Source organism: Helianthus annuus, chromosome 10, assembly GCF_002127325.2.
Source record: "Helianthus annuus cultivar XRQ/B chromosome 10, HanXRQr2.0-SUNRISE, whole genome shotgun sequence".
Taxonomy (NCBI): domain Eukaryota; kingdom Viridiplantae; phylum Streptophyta; class Magnoliopsida; order Asterales; family Asteraceae; genus Helianthus; species Helianthus annuus.
The window spans coordinates 171,373,845-171,390,789 of record NC_035442.2 but is presented as its reverse complement, the minus strand read 5'-3'; the positions used below and the strand labels follow the sequence as shown (position 1 = coordinate 171,390,789).

Here is a 16,945-nt window from a genome sequence, read left to right as displayed (position 1 = left end):
CCATCCCCTATATACATATTATACTACATACACATATACATATAAATTTAGTTTTAACATCGAAAAGTCAAATTGCAGGTTTTGTTCCCTTTTATAGATCAGAAAGCAGTTTATAAACCAACAAAATTAACAAATCCTAACAGTTCTTCAAGTATTTAGTTATATAATCTATACTAGTCTAAGTACCCGTGTAATACACGGGTGGCTAAAGAACAAATAAATTATACTTTGAAACGTAAATTCTTTATTACAGCTTCGTTCGAATATTATGATGTATTTTAATCTACATAAAGGTAAAGTTAGTACCTCAAAACATTATGATCAATGATGCCTATTGATAATACCCGCGAATATTGCAGTGTTGAACAATGATATGTTTCTTACTTTTTGAAAACAGAATACGTTGTTATCATATCAATTTGAAGTTATAATATAAAAAAAAAATATTCATCGTACTACAAATGTAAAAAAAGTGGATAGATGATGTGTATGTAAGAAATATGATTCTCGGATGTCAATATATATTTAAAATCTGTTACTCTAAAACTTATGGTTCATGGAGTTTCGTAACAAATAACTTCAAATTCGGTTTAGACCAATTGAAAAAACAATTAGTTGTAAAAAAATTGAACATCTAATAATCTAATAAGAATTTTATATCCTAAAATAAACAAAACAATAGGTATTAAAATTTTTTGAGTAAAATATATAAAAGTAAAAAATTCTTACCACACTTACCGTCCAATTACTTTTTTTTTTGATAAATATTTTCGGCAAAAATATATGATAATATCTTTTAACAAAACAATCATCATCATTGCAAATATATCAAATCAACTTCTTGAAAATAAGCTTACCTTCTTCACATGCTTCAAGAAAAACTTCACCGGCGGTTCTAAAAATTGGTAAAGGTAAGTTCCGACTTCATCTCCGATCAGTTGTAAGAACATGGTTACTTTCATTTACCAACTAAAATTATCGACGGTATTACAAACAACTCAAGAATTGTGTTTATTTCCATCGATTATTGAAGAATTAGACGTGAAATCAGAGTTAGGTTTTCATTAATTCGAAAGTTCTATATGTTATCTGTGTTTAAGAAGGAGTATATGTATTGCATGTGTTTGAGTGTATATAATTTCGGTTATTACTTTGATTTGGTTGATAGATTTTGATGATATTGTTATGAAGAAAAAATGTTAGTTAATAGTGTGATTTGGATGATTGAATAGATATGATTATCATCTTAAATTTATGATCCAGAATTTTTTTTTGTTGAATTGTATTCAAAGTAAGATTATATTTAACTCATCTTGAACACTATAAAATGATAATTTTGGGTAAAAAATAATTGACTCGTTTATTTATTTCTAATAATCTATATAAATGTAATGATCAGGAAAAGTTGCTTTAGTCTTGTTTATATGTATATTGTAGATATTAATTGTATCAGCAAAATGTGTGTGAACATCTGTTTAAAATATTATTTTCTTATTGATATGAACATATATGTATCCATTAAAGTTCAACACTAAATGTTTATACCATATGTTGGTATAATGCAAGTTTAAAAAATGAGTACCTCATGCATTGCAATCTTAGAAGAGCCATCGTCGTTAAAACTTGTATGTATAAAGGTTAAAAAATAATATATATAACCTGTATTACAAATTATGTAAAGACTAACTTTAACCGCAGGTGCTGCCAATTGATTTTGTTAAGAATGTATACGGAGAATATTGGCAAAGGAAAAAAATAATCATAAATCATGAAAGTCGTAGAAGTTGGCCAGTTTCTTTAAGAAGTGTAAGTGGGGAATCTGTTATAACCGACGGATGGAGTAATTTAGTAAGGGATCTTGAATTGACAAAGAGGACGATATTGCGATTAAGGATAATGGAGGACAAAAGTATGGAAATCAGTTGCTTCGTTGAAAACATAAGTGGTGAATCTTTTGTAACATTCAATCGTTACAACGTTTTAAAGATAATAGTAAGTATACTATTATTTCTTAATGATTTTTTATTTTGTCATACTTGAAATATAGATGATTTACATAAATATATATCAATAAAATGTTACATTACTTTTCAGGTGCTTCCAGAAGCTTATGTCACAAAATGTTACTCGTACGTCCCAGTGAACGACTGTTACAACATAAATGCAGCAGGTCATAGTTGGAAAGTTGAGACGGAAAAAATAAACGATAACTATGTTTTTACAAAAGGTTGTCCGAAGTTATTTCATGATCTTGGAATAGAAGAGGATGATTTACTGTTGTTGACGAAAACTGACAACGCAACATTTGAGATAAAGATATATCGTAGAGGAGTTGAGTTAGATGTGAACATCAAAGAAGAAAGTGATGATGAATCTGTGCTGAAAATACCTAAAGACACATACTACAAAAACGTTGACTTTGTAAGTATTTTATACTAAATTATAAGACTTTAGTAAAAAATCCGACTTACTTACGTATGTTATTGTATGACAGACTTTATGTGAAGACGATGATTCAGTTGATCTGTTTATGTGTGAGGTAATAAGCATCCATTTATGTAGTTAAATATAAATTAGAATTAGCTTTTGGGATTTTACTAAGTATAAATGTATGATAAATAGATGAATGAAAGTGGTTACAAAGATGAGGGGAGTAAGAACGTTGGTGGAGAAGAAGCCTCGAAAGTGGAAACAAAGAGTGTGATGAGAGAAGAGATAAACCAACTGCCAAAAGAAGATGTAAGAATTTTAATCATAATAATACATGAGTAGTACTTTTAATATGTATAGCCATATTTATTTTTTACTTCTTGGTTATTGATGTCTAAAATAAGAAATTGTGTAAACAGGTTAAGAAAAAAGGAAAACATATTGAGGGATATTGTAAGGCAGACGAAGGTAAGGCGCTGATATGCGGAACAGAAGTGGAAATGCAAACCGTTTCAACAGTTGGAAAAAGAACACGCAGTCGGTTGGTACGTATAACAACATTTATTTATGATTAACTCAAAGAGATTAAAATATATAATACATATTTTATTATAAACATTATGTGTTTCTGTAATAATTAGGAAAAAGACATTAGAAAGATATCGGGCAGTAAATTGAAGATATTAGATGTTGCACCAAAACGTGTTGCAAGGAAGAATTCTGTAGATAAAGATGGTTGCTGTGAATTTACACAAAAGGGAGGTAACAGAATGGTATGTTTTTTCAACACTAATTGATAAACGGTAAGAATATAACATTCATAAGGCTGGTTTAATTGTTAATTATCATATTCATGCAGAGATTGTCTGCTAATGTTGTAAGAATTGGCGGATTAAAAAACAAAGTGCATGTGTTAAAAGTGAGGAGCATGAAGGGAAAAACAGTCGATATGAATGTTAGGCGCCAAAAGAATGGAGATGATGTGAGGTATGCAATCGAAGGTTGGCCAATGTTCATGAAAGAGAATGGGCTTCGTCTGGGTGACAAAATGCATTTCAAATCCATAAGCACAGGAAATCTGCTGATCTTAACAGACGTGGATCAAGTTAATGCAGGTTGAAAGGTAAATGTTTAAGCTAATGAAGAAGGTTTTTTGTGTACTCGAAATGAGGACTATATTATGCTAGTTATGTTATGTTTACTTTTGTTTTGGACATGTAATCAGTGGTTATGATGTTATGTTTACTTTTGTTATGGACATGTAGTAAGTGGTTAACCTTAAAGACATTTAGTTATATATCATGAAAAAAAACCATATTTTGGAATGTAAGTAATGTTGGTATCATCTATAAAGGTTGTTGATTAATATGTGTATGTATATATATTAACATAATAAGTTATTGTTGTTTATATGTGAATCGGTTACTTTATATAATTTGAAAGTAATTAGTTTGTCGGACGGAGAAATATGGATCCTTGGAATAAAAGTTCATGTCCCAATATTATTACCAGAAATAACTATTGATTCAATAATACATAAGAATGTGAATATACTTTAATGCGTAAATACTTCGTTATAAGTTTCTTCGCATATAATAAAAAATGATACAAATAACGTGAAGAAAAAAAAATGACAAAAATAAAAAAGTCACAATCCATTGAATATCTCTTTATATACAACATTGGTTATTTTATTTGTAGGCCTGCCATCATTGTCAAGTATTAGTAACTTGATTCCATCTCGTCTTGTAACCCTGGATAAAGCTACGTACAATTGACCATGTGTGAAAACTGGTTGTCTTAGGTACAACCCAACCTTAGATAGCGACTGTCCCTGGCTTTTGTTAATCGTCATTGCAAAACATACAGTTATTGGAAATTGCCTCCTTTGAAATGCAAAAGGAATCTTTCGGTCCGAAGGTACCAAATTCATTCTAGGTATGAATGTCCGAGAACCAATATTACCACCAGAAATTATCTCAGCTTCAATAACACGACTGTAAAGTTTTGTGACCTTTAACCTTGTACCGTTACACAAACCATTTCGTTGGTCAATATTTCGCAACAACATTACTGGAACACCAACTTTAAGCACTAACCTATGATTTGGTAAACCAGACACTTTGAGACCATTGAGCACGTCAGGGGAGTATATTTTTTGCTGATCAACATTGCCATCTTCAGTAGGGCATAGACTGTCAGAACTAAGATACTCTTTTTCTTCACCAGGGAATACTGCCAACAGTCTGTCGTTAATCTCGTGAACAACCTCATTCTTAGGCGCAAGTATAGCTCTTGTACTAAAGTAATTACGATCATTGTAATTCTCCAAAATTGACGGATAAACAAAATCAATCAGGCTAGAAATTGGATCAGATATGCTATCAATTAAAAGCTCAGGTGGTATTTCAATTATTGCTTCTCCATCATTGGAACCACCAACATTTCCCTCACCAACGTCCAACAACCATTTTGCAAAATTACTGATCTCTTCAACTTCAGATGATGGTCTTCCAACAGTTAACCTCATGTTTCTAGATAACGTCAACAACTTACACTTACTCCACAAATAAGAAGAACATAATGAGGCATTCACAATTTCTTGACGTCCACCGTTTGGAACAACAGGTAGTATTTGCCTAAAATCACCACCAAATACAATTACCTTTCCTCCAAATAAAACATCAGACCTGGATGGATTAGATATATTGAAAATGTCATGCATAGTTCTATCCAAAGCCTCAAATGCATGTTTATGAACCATAGGAGCTTCATCCCATATAATGAGTTTGGTCTGCTGTAGTAATTTAGCTACATCATCGTCTGGTTTTATATGACAAACGGAATCCTCATTAAGATTCAAAGGTATATGAAACCTAGAATGAGCCGTTCTTCCTCCCTCCAACAGCAATGATGCAATTCCGCTAGATGCAACGTTTAATACAATCTCACCTTTTGACCTAATTGCAGCAGACAATGTTTTCCATAAAAATGTTTTACCGGTCCCGCCATAACCGTAAACAAAAAATACTCCTCCATTGTCTCCATGAACTGCGTTCATAATTTCTTCATATACTGCACGTTGTTCATCCGTTAACAAATTCACCTGACCTTGATAAACATTTTGTAACTCTGTTCTGTCATAAGCAAGCTCTTCGTTAATCAATCGGCAGCGAAAGTTATCTAAAGATGAAGTATCCGGGTAAGGCATTGATAAAAATCTCCGAAGCGATGAATTATTCCGAGTTAAAAACTTCTCGATTTCGCATAAAACATAGTTCTTTAGTTGCTCATCAGGAATTGATAAACCTGTGAAAAATCAAAACCACATATAAATTTAATGGTAATTTTTTTGTAACTGTCACAAAAACATAATATGAAATTTATAATTTTACCTGAAACACGATGATACTTTGAGAATTTGTACAGAAAATCATCTGTCATATACTTCCATGTGCTTTCCCAGACAACTTCAGGTCTAGATAATGTGCTTGACAGTAACATGGTGGCGAATAAATTGCGAATATAACCTGCACTACCTGATATATTTGCTTCTTTGATGGCCTCAATGTACTCCGAGTCGTCATCCAACAAACCAAGCGCATAGCAAACATCTCTAAAAGTATCGTACACTCGACCATTAACTGTTTTAATATCATCAAACGATGTTGGTCCTTTAACTTTGTTAAGAAGAATTCTTAAATAGTACGCTTCACCGGTAGAAGGAGAAACAGAATGATTTCTTCCAATTGTTTTTCCTTTTATTCTCGGAACCCATATACGCTTGTCAAGCTTCCACACATAAAAACGCGGAAACTGTACATATGTTAGTGTACGTGCAACATGGTCGTTAGGATCTTGATTACGTTGCATCCAAGCTAAAAACATTGATGAGTTCACAGATGGTTTGTTTAGCACTTGATTAATATCTTCATCAGGACCGAAACAAACTGTTTGTTGTCCAGGAAGATGGAAAGGAAGACGCATAACAGAAGGACTCCTATAATTAACTTCATTAGAAAAAATCCTCCAAGAGGCTTCACACGCAGATATATACCTACAGTCATAATACTCTTTAATTTCATCATTTTCTGCTTGCTCGTTTTCATTATTGCTCGGAACCACAGCAACTGTTGCTCTATCAGGACCTTTATTAATATACTTGAACAAATACTTTATTGACGCCGCTTGGTTGCACCATTCAACGTTTATATGCGCCTGATATCTTTTCAACAACTTTTTGTTATAAGGTACAACACTTCTGTTGTCTAACTCAATTTTATTTTTTAAAACGAAGGAACCGTCATCTCTTCTTCTGTATAAGGGAAATCCGTTAGAATCCAAGGTTGAGTGATCTTGAAATTTCTTGGGAAAACCTTTTGAACATTTTCTATCAACCATACATGGAGAGCTCATTCTAGCATTACCACATGGACCGTGAATCATATGGTCTTTCACAAGCGTATATAGTTCCGGGTCTTGGTTTAAATCAGGGATTTCTGCAGAAATAAACTGATCAACATGGTCTACAGTTGGAAGTTTGTAATCATTCTCCATGAATAAGCACATATGCGTATGAGGCAATCCTCGCTTCTGAAACTCAATAGTGTAAACAACTACAAAAAAAAATAAAAACCTTGTAATTATAATTAAGGTTATTTTTAAAAAGTAAATTTATAAACATACCAGCATAAGCTTTTCCAAACAAATCACGGTCTTTCAAATCTTTACAAATTGAATCCAGCTTTATTTTAAAAATTCGAGATAAAATATCAGGCCTATCCTCCGGATTAAGATTTGTGTCCTTAAGAAACCTTTTAACCTCCGGTCATTTGGGATTGCAGGTAAAGGTTATAAAAAAGTCTGGATAACCATACCATTTACAAATTGCCATTGCGTCAAGATAGTTTTGCATCATATATCGTGACCCGCCTGTAAAGGAAGATGGAAGGAAAATACGTTTTCCAACCTTAGACAAATCTTGTTGGCCGTTATATCTTAGTTTCCGGATATTCTCATATGTATCAGACCTGAGATCTTGTTGCTGAAATCTTATAAAGTTAAGTCGCTCGCTCTCAATCATCGTATAAGCATCAACCAAAAACTGTTGGAATAACCGTCGAGAATTTAGAATCAATGAAAACTGGTTACTACGATCTTGTACACGATACGCAAAAAACTCTCTCATTGTACAATTCGGACGTTTCTTGTTAGTAACATCAATGACACCCCTATGTGGTATGTCAATTCTGTAACCGTCGTCTCCATATGGGAACAAAATAGGATACTGAAGTGCAAGATAGGAAGGATGCAATTCACTTATTCTTTTTAATGAACCTGTTTGTGTCTCGACAACGATATCTCTTTTCTCAAGTGCGTTATCGATATCTCCAACAATAAGAGCAGCAACCTCTGAGGAAGTAGGTAAGTTATAAGTCCGACCATATTGTTCTCTTTTGCCAATTAGGCGAAGCTTTAAAGTGGTATTAGGATTTTGTTGGAAGCAATCTCTAACCATCCTATAAATTTTCACAAGCACATTTTCGGCATCAAACATTGCTTTGATTTGTTGTATCAGCTTATTATCAGTTTCATCTGAAGTGGATGATGAGGAAGCATTGTCTGAAGACCTGTTTCATCAAATTGAAATATTAAGTAAATATATACTTAAAATAAATGTTATTAATAAAATTATTTCATGAATGGTACCTAAAAACTGATTGCCTGTTTGCCAACTCATTTTCAGTATCGTATATGTATAACTGACAAAATTTAGGCTTCCCTCCGTTTGGTGGCACAAGACTACCAATAGAATGGTAATTTTCACCACTAATTCTGTAGCAAAAAGGAGCATTACCAGTATTCAGGGTTTGGTCAACCTTACCACCCATTGAGGTAAACGCGAACATAGAATTGTAACGTCGAATGTTCTTCAAAAAGTGCTTGCTTTCATTGTCATTGGACATGAATAGACTTTTATAATAAGGTGTCGCGGTTTTGTAATCCGGTAAGACAACTTTGGCATAACCACAACATAACATATGACATATTTTGCCACCCTCTTTTCTTCCGCTTCCTTTCTCTGCGTCCCATAACTTTGCATAACAAACTTCACAAGTAATAACTTGATCACCGTGATCCAAATAATATGTTCAAACATACAACATTATTATAGTTATATATACAACATTCATTACAATAATAAGATATACGTATTTAAGACTTAGTATTTTTACAATATGTAGCACTACTTATCAACAAACCTAACCTGTAGAAACACCTTTATAAGGATCTCGTTCTACGGTTTCGTCTGTGGTCAAGTCGATCATTGGTATAGGAGACGAAATACGTGCTTTGGATACCAACTTACGTTTCCCAGATGATAGCCTTTGCAAATTACGGTTCAATGATGATGTGCAGGTGGTTGATGTGATGCCAGTTGAAATATTATTCCCAATATCGTTTTTTCTCGTTGTACGATTGCTAGTACTACAAATAATGTTACCTGCTACAATTGACAAAAAGCATATTAAAAATATAGATGCAAAACAATAAGAACATATTCCCATATATATAAACATTAAAATAAAGAAATACTTACTTGTTACAATACTTGAAGGACTTGGATTAACATTATTAGTCACCTCAGGAGTGGATTCAAAATTGTGAAAACCAATTCTGTTGACTATGTTATCAGATGTAACACACGGAGTGGAAGTGGAATTGATATTAGTGGAATCAATATTGAGGGATGACGATGTAGTTCCCACATTTGATTTCTTATTATCCAAGTATAATTTTCTTAATTTTCTTCTATGAGATGCCTCGTCTCGAGTAACAATTGGGAGGACAGCTATTATAAAATCGTAGACAAATTGAAAAAATTATAATGAACAAATAATAACAAATCAAAATAGTTAATTGTAGATAAGGAAAAAATAATTATCATTTTGTTAAAAAAATATATACTTAAAATAATACCATTCGTTATGCTTGATAAAGGTCTTCTGCCTCGTCGAACTTTAAAAAGACAGAAAAAAAAATGGAAGAATTAATAAAAAATTCTAGCGTAATAGTGAGCTAAGTAAGTAGGTCTAAAATAATATAAATGGACAATGAAATAATTAGTGCTATACCGTTAACAATGTCGGAGGATGTGTTTTCATTCCGGTGAACTGCGGATAAAAAAAATATACATCTCTATCTATATAATCAAATAACTAAGAAGGTAAAAAAACTGTAAAACTTTAAATAACTTACCATGCTGAGTGTTTTCTTTATCAATGTCATTGTATACGGAGACAATTTTTGGTCGTTTAGGCATTGCTATGAATTTAGAAAAAGAATTGTTAAATTACATAGTTGGTATGTTGGAACACATGTTAAGTAATATTTAATCAATCATCAATAAAGATTCATATAAACAATTTAACAAAACAATAAGGTGTTAATTGTGTACAATGGTCTATATTTTATACGGAGTGTTAAATCATAAAATTTATGTATTATATATGTATAAATATATAAATATAAAGATACATTATAATGACAGCGCACAACTTAAATGAATTATACTGTGCGAAAACAAATATTGTGAAAACAAAAATACATATAGATTCAAATAAAATGCTAAATGATTAAATAACAATAGATAAAAATACAAACTGAACAAACTAACCGAGTTGAAAGGTTGAATACCGATGATGAAATAATCAAGGGAAAATGAGTGTTTTGATCAATTCTTACTGAATCATCCAATAAGAAATGAAAGGGGGATATAGAAATCACAAATTGGAAGAAGTCTATAATAATATATAGAGATAGAATATAAAAAATATGGAAATATATTTATGTAATACGTTAATTTTAGAAGTTTTTAAATTGTTATATATGTTTCCATAAATGAATTTGCTTACCTTATATTAAATTTTTTTTTAGGAAATTGAGATTTATAACATCTTTCCAAATAAATAAAAGATATGAACTGTGTAAATATGAAGATTGTAACTACTTACTATAATAGACATATAAAACACTAACAAAATCAAAAAACTATTACAAAATAAGTCACATTAGTATCATTACAAAAGATCTAAATAAAGTCAACCATGGGAAAGGACGCAAATTTTTCATGTTCATAACCACAACCAAAAAAATTAATCTATTCAAAAGACTAACAAACAACTAACCAAACCATAGCTGTTTTAAACACACTTTATAGCAGTCTTCATTAGATTGAAGTTACACCATTCAACACAATCTTCCTCTGTGAAGTTACATATGTGAAGTGCAACATGTGTCCAAACTGCAACTGGTTATCATCCATAAATTTCCTCCATCCATCCACAGCGTAACGTAATGTACCACTGTTTAACTCTGTCTTTGTGTCATAAACTTCAACATGACCATTCAAGTTCTGGACAGATATAGGTTGCAATCTTTCAGACAGGCCGGCTCTATTAACAACCTCAACCGGAAGCCGCTAAATGCGTTGAAAATAACAAAAAACTATAAGCAAATATAAACAATTATAAAATTTTTAATTGTTGATCAGGTATAAAAGAAAAAGTACCAGCCTATATTCAGCTTTACGTCTAAAGTCGAAATATTTTGGATCAATGCCGATACGGGAAACTTTGTTTGCATTCCTTGAAACCTTCTTTGGATGCTACCCATTATTAACAACAGTTAAGCATTTCTTTGCCTTTGATAAGGAAAATAATGTACAATACAAACGGATATTAGTACACTTAAAATAAAATACATAAATTATTTAATACCTTGACAGTTTGATCAGATGTTGTATAACGTTTTCGGCCTTTGCATTGTTTGTTGAAATTATCAACTGTGACGGATCGGTCGACAGAAAGTTTACCTTTTCCCTTTCCTTTGAGCTGTTGTGAAATAATAGAGTTAGCACATGAAATATTTTACATCTTATATGTTTTTTAAATTTAAAGCAAAAATTTGTCAGCAACAAATTACATATACAAAATGTACTAATTTTTAAGAAAAAAAAAAAGGAAAAAATACATCCAAGACTCACCTTCTAATTGATCTAATCAAGTTGGAGGTTATTTTTCAGACATAATAAAGTTGTTAAATTAATTGTACATTGTCATGTTTATTTAATTAATATTTGAATTGTAAACCAAAGAAATAAATAATGAAGTTCCAACAACTCGAATACAACTATTATGATGATTGAAACTATCCCATGGTATTACTGATAAGGCAAATTGATTAAACTATGTGTTTGTACAAACAAACAAACAAAAAAACTATAAAAGTAATAATATAGATGCAACCATTGGTTTATTATCAGTACTAATGTTCGTATGGGTTAATTGTAGGTTGAATTCAAAAAATTGAGTTATAATAGGCAATTGTCATAAATAAATTAATATAACAATATAATAGAGAGTGTAAACTTACATCTTGTGTTGTCGTGAAATGTAAACCATCACCTACTTTCAACGTCTCTTTAACATGAACATTCTTCGGTGTACTTGTCGGGACTGTTCCTGATGGACTTTTAACAGATGTGGGCTGGTTATCATCTACCTCTATGTCCTGAAAAAATCATATTAAAAAAAAGATTAAAAGAAGAATAAAAATGGATACAAAATATAATACCTAATAGATTAGAACCTTAAAAAGCGCTTTATCGTAATCGGCCCTAGATATCTGAATTACATCATCATCATCATCATCAGATTCAACCTTCTTGCTCAACCTTATCTCAACCTTGTCTCGATACACCGTTAAACCAAACATAACATCATTAAGTTTTTCAAAAACCAATAAATCATCTTCTAGAACGCCAAGATCGTTGCAAAGTTGAGTCCAACCTTCTGAAAACACATAGTTTGAATTAACCTTACTTGTTGACACCGTCCACGGAGAACCCTTATAATTAACTTCATATGAGCCTGCCATTACATCGTCTCCAAAACATTGTTGGACAAAAGAATCTTCAATCATCTACATAATATGAAACATAACAATTTGAATGTTGACTATGTACGTTATATTATAAAAAGTGAAATACATGTTACATATAAATTTTAAGGAAAATTAAATGAAATTACGTACCGTAAAACCCAATCTTAGATGACGATTAATCGTGAAATAAGATTGCTCACATACGCCATTAACATAAGATGAAAGATAGAGACCAAAATGGTTCATGAGACGAAATGACAGGAGACAATCTTTCTGAAGTTTGAGATCTGAAACAACTGTTCCCCAGCCGTCAGTTAAGACTGGCATACGTTTTAATCATTTCAACATTAGGACCCAAATTTTCCCACTTGAGTGATATATACGCATCTTCCTATCGGCCCAATCCTCTCCGTAGAATTGAGTAACAAAGCTGATAGGGACATCCTGTATATATATATTAATATTAATATTAACTATATTTAGTATTATAAGTTTCAAAGAACAAAATTATAAATTATATTACTCTAAAAGCGGAATTATAGATTACATAAAGTATACTTACTATACTCAATGAAGATGGGTTTAGAAGATACTTTACAAATGAAGTATACATTTTGAAACCTGCAACAATAAATTATTTTCAAATTCGCATACTTTACCAAACACTAATATATACAATATACAACAAAAAAACAATATATACATAACACTGATTGGACCCAGTACTATTTGCTCATCTCTAAACCATGGGTTTCATACGAACATCATTACCATACAACTTTTTGCTTGATTTTCTTTTCGTATTTTTTTCTACATTTTCTTTTTATTCTTGTCAGCGGTTCCGTGCACAACGTGCTCGTAGTTATTTTAAAACACATGTAAACACAGACTAAATAACAAAAGAAGTTCGCCGCAACGCGGCGACGTCATAAACCTAGTTAATATAAATGATGAAAATATTGCTAGGTTATCAAGTGACATGAATTTTCTGTTCTCTTTGTATTTTCTTTTCATTTCTTTTAAATTTGGAAATATGAACTTTAACCTAAAATCTCCTCGCTTTCTCTTCTTTTTGGCGTTTGGTCTTTGATCACCCACGTCACGAGTAGAAATCCTGTGGTTATTGTTAGTTTGAACCGACGCGACAGTACGTCCCCCGCAAGATTCAATCCTGAGACCTCTCGGACAGAAACCCCACATAAGTGGGTAAACCTTCCCACCTCCCCCAAACCAATTGGTCTGCGGACCATTGGCCTTTCTCTTCTTTTCTCTCCTTTTTTTCTCTAAAAAACCTAAGAGTAAATTACAAGTTGTGTCCTTTATGTTTGTACCAAATTGCAAGCGATGTCCTTTGCCTTTAAATTTGACGAGTTTTGTCCTTAGTCATTTAGCCTTAACCCGGTTAGTTTTTTTTATGTTAAATCAGATCATGTACTAGGCACATAAGGGTATAATTGTCTTTTCACCCTATTAATTAAAGAACACTTAAAAAACTAAAATACTATATACATGTACACTCATCTCTTTCTCTATCTAAACAAACTACTGAACGCTTTTCTTGCTCTCTCTCTCTCTCTCTGCCCCATCTCTTTTATCACCACCACTACAGTCTCCTTCCAAACCGCCATGACCACCACCTTCTATCAGCACCACCACAACCTCCTCTACATTACACCGCCCTCACAGCCACCACCAACTACCATCAGCGCCACCACAACATGTTTTATCCACTCCCACCACCGCCACTGTCGCCATCGCCACCATCTCCGCCCAACTCCACCTCCATCGCCATCGCCACCGTGTTCACCACTGCCGTCTCAACGCCACCCTTCACCGTCAAACATCATCACACCATCAAACTACCCCTCTTTCCGGCGAACTCATATTTCTTATATATATATATATATATATATATATATATATATATATATATATATATATATATATATATATATATATATATATATCTCACACACACACAGCCGTCAGCGAACTCAAATTTCTTATCCGGTGATCACATTTGCAGTGATTAGCTTTTTGGAATTATGATTTACTAATCCCATCGTTTTCGTATTATTATTTTAAAACCTGAATTTGCAGGGGTTCTTTCTCTCTCGATTTTTTGCACAAATTTTATCCTAGGGTTTTCACCGCATTGATTTTTTTTGTAATTATCAAAATCATTTGTAATTATCTTAGGGTTAGATAATTAGGATTACGTGAGGGTTGGGGGAGATGGAGTTGGGGCGGAGACGGTGGCGACGGCGACGGTGGTTTGAGTGTTAACTTTCACACCACGCATCCTTTTTCTCATCAAATCTTTCTACCCTCTCATATATCTTCCCTTTTGCACTTACCAGAAGAGTGCTCGATTTTCTTTACTACAGGTACTTTTCTTTGCCAGATTCGGTTTCTATTTTCGAATTACACCGGGTAGAATGATAGATGGTTCTTATCTGAATCGGGTCATATGATTACCTCTGCTTTATTTTTTGCGATTCATCTTAAAACTGAAATTGTTGGAGGCTATATGGTCTTATGATCAACTGGGCATCGCTTGGATGCATACAAACTGTTTGTGTATATGCCTCAATGAAGATCCAGAGAATAAGATTATTGTGTTTGCGTATATGTCTTTGTCTCTAGCTGTACGAAGTTATGATTTTAAGTAATAGGGTGAAAAGACAATTATACCCTCATGTGCCTAGCACCTGATTTGATTTAACATAAAAAACTAACCGGGTTAGGGTTAAAGGACATAACGTGCAAAATTTTGAAACGTTAAGGACAAAACCCGTCAAATTTAAAGGCAAAGGACACCGCCTGCAATTTGATACAAACATAAAGGACAAAACTTGTAATTTACTCAAAACCTAATTTGAAAGTATAAATGTCAACAAAAAAACTCTTCCCTTTCTCTTCTCTTCTCTCCTTTTTCTCTATAAGACCATGCGTAGTCGTCCGTTTTTTGGGCGTGTTTTCGAAAAGAACGCCCCACCATGCCGGTATCTCCGCCTCCATGGGCGTTTTTCGACCAACAATTTGACGGAGCGTTTTAAAAACAACGCCTGACAGAAGTTTTGATGGCCAATGATAATTATTTGTTTTAAAAATTAAAAAAGAAATAATAATTTGGTAATTATGGGAGTGCCACGTGTCGAACAACGCCCAAGTGTAGGGCCATTATCCCACTACGCCCATTTCTTCAAAACACCACTTTGCTGACTAGGACGACACGTGACGGACAACGCCGAAGAGTGAGGCATTATTCACCATAACCACTACACATGGTCTAAAAAAAACTCTAAAACATATATTTCTCTTAATTTCTTTCAAATCCTTTATATTCTGTCCTTAAATAAAACTCTGAAACACAACACTTTGTAAAACATATTGTGCGTTTTATAGTGTTTATATATAAAAACATATATGTGGTTAATTTTTAATTTGTTACATAACAAATAATTAAGAAAAAAATTATATTTTTTGTTGTGGTTTTATAGAACATAGTGTTCAGCATCATGAGATCAAAAGGTAATTACATAATGATATCTAAAGAAATTAGTCAATAGGTAGTATACAAATAAGATGAAAAAGGTAGTTATAACTTCATACGATTTTAAATTAACAAACTAATAAATAATAGACTTAGACTAATGTCTAAAAAAGCTAAAAATTAATAGAAAGAGTAAACTGCAATTTTACCCCCTGAGGTTAGGGGTGATTGGCACCCTTACCCCCCCTAAGGAAATAATTGCAATTTTACCCTCCACTGTTTGCTGTTATGTTGCAACCTTACCCCCGGCCTCAAATTTGTTGACTAATCTGTTGACTACCACCTGAAATGACTATAATGTCCTTTCATATTACCCCCCCCCTGTGTTTTGTGCACTCTGTGATATTACCCCCTGCCACCGCCATTCACCACCACAACCACCACTGCCACTTCCAGCCACCACCCTCAACCATTTTTCAGTGTTTTGTCAACTAGTTAAGGAATCTTGCACATGTTTATCATAATAAATTAAGCAATCTTAACATCCTCCGTAGCAACTTCCATCAACACCGGTCATCTTCTCCGACCACTCCTCGGTTAAGTGGTGGTTTTTGCGTTTTAAGTTGACCGCCATTGTTTCGAGTGTTTGGAATCAGATGATGAATTTTCCGAAGATTGGAATGACCGCCATTGCACTTAAGTTAGTGTAACTGACTGAGGGAGAACGCTGATTGACACTTAAGTCCAGTGATCCGAAAAGTGATTTTATATGTTTGGAATTTGATTGTAGAAGTATAGAACCTAACAAATATCAAAGCTATTCATGTGTTTCTGGATAATCTGAATTAGCATGTATGATGGATGCTCAACTTTTAGGATTTAGTTAGTGTGTTAAATTTAAGTTGCGATTAGATTTAGTCAATGCTGAAGTCATACTTTAGATGATTGAACTTTTACCATTAGGACTTTCGGCTAGTTTAAGATGTCTTAGGCCCTGTTTTTTGGCATTTTCTAATTAAAGAGTTTGCTTACAGTGTAATTTACAGCCACCCAAAAAGAAACACCAATACTGGC

General features: G+C 32.9%; 1 protein-coding gene and 1 long non-coding RNA gene across 2 annotated transcripts; one reads left to right on the top strand and one right to left on the bottom strand.

Annotated features, from left to right (window-relative positions):
* Positions 1-2,685: 2,685 nt before the first annotated feature.
* Positions 2,686-3,138, top strand: LOC118483226. Its single transcript, XR_004869935.1, has 3 exons — positions 2,686-2,739; positions 2,850-2,975; positions 3,072-3,138. It is a non-coding gene; the product is annotated as an uncharacterized LOC118483226 (long non-coding RNA).
* Positions 3,139-4,078: 940 nt separating this feature from the next.
* On the bottom strand, positions 4,079-9,754 carry LOC110883388. Its single transcript, XM_022131157.1, has 8 exons — positions 9,691-9,754; positions 9,032-9,283; positions 8,699-8,935; positions 8,155-8,539; positions 7,308-8,060; positions 7,117-7,208; positions 5,826-7,046; positions 4,079-5,739 (listed from the first exon to the last, which is right to left on the bottom strand). Exons 1-8 carry the CDS (start codon positions 9,752-9,754, stop codon positions 4,079-4,081), a joined length of 4,665 nt encoding a protein of 1,554 aa, XP_021986849.1.
* Positions 9,755-16,945: the final 7,191 nt, after the last annotated feature.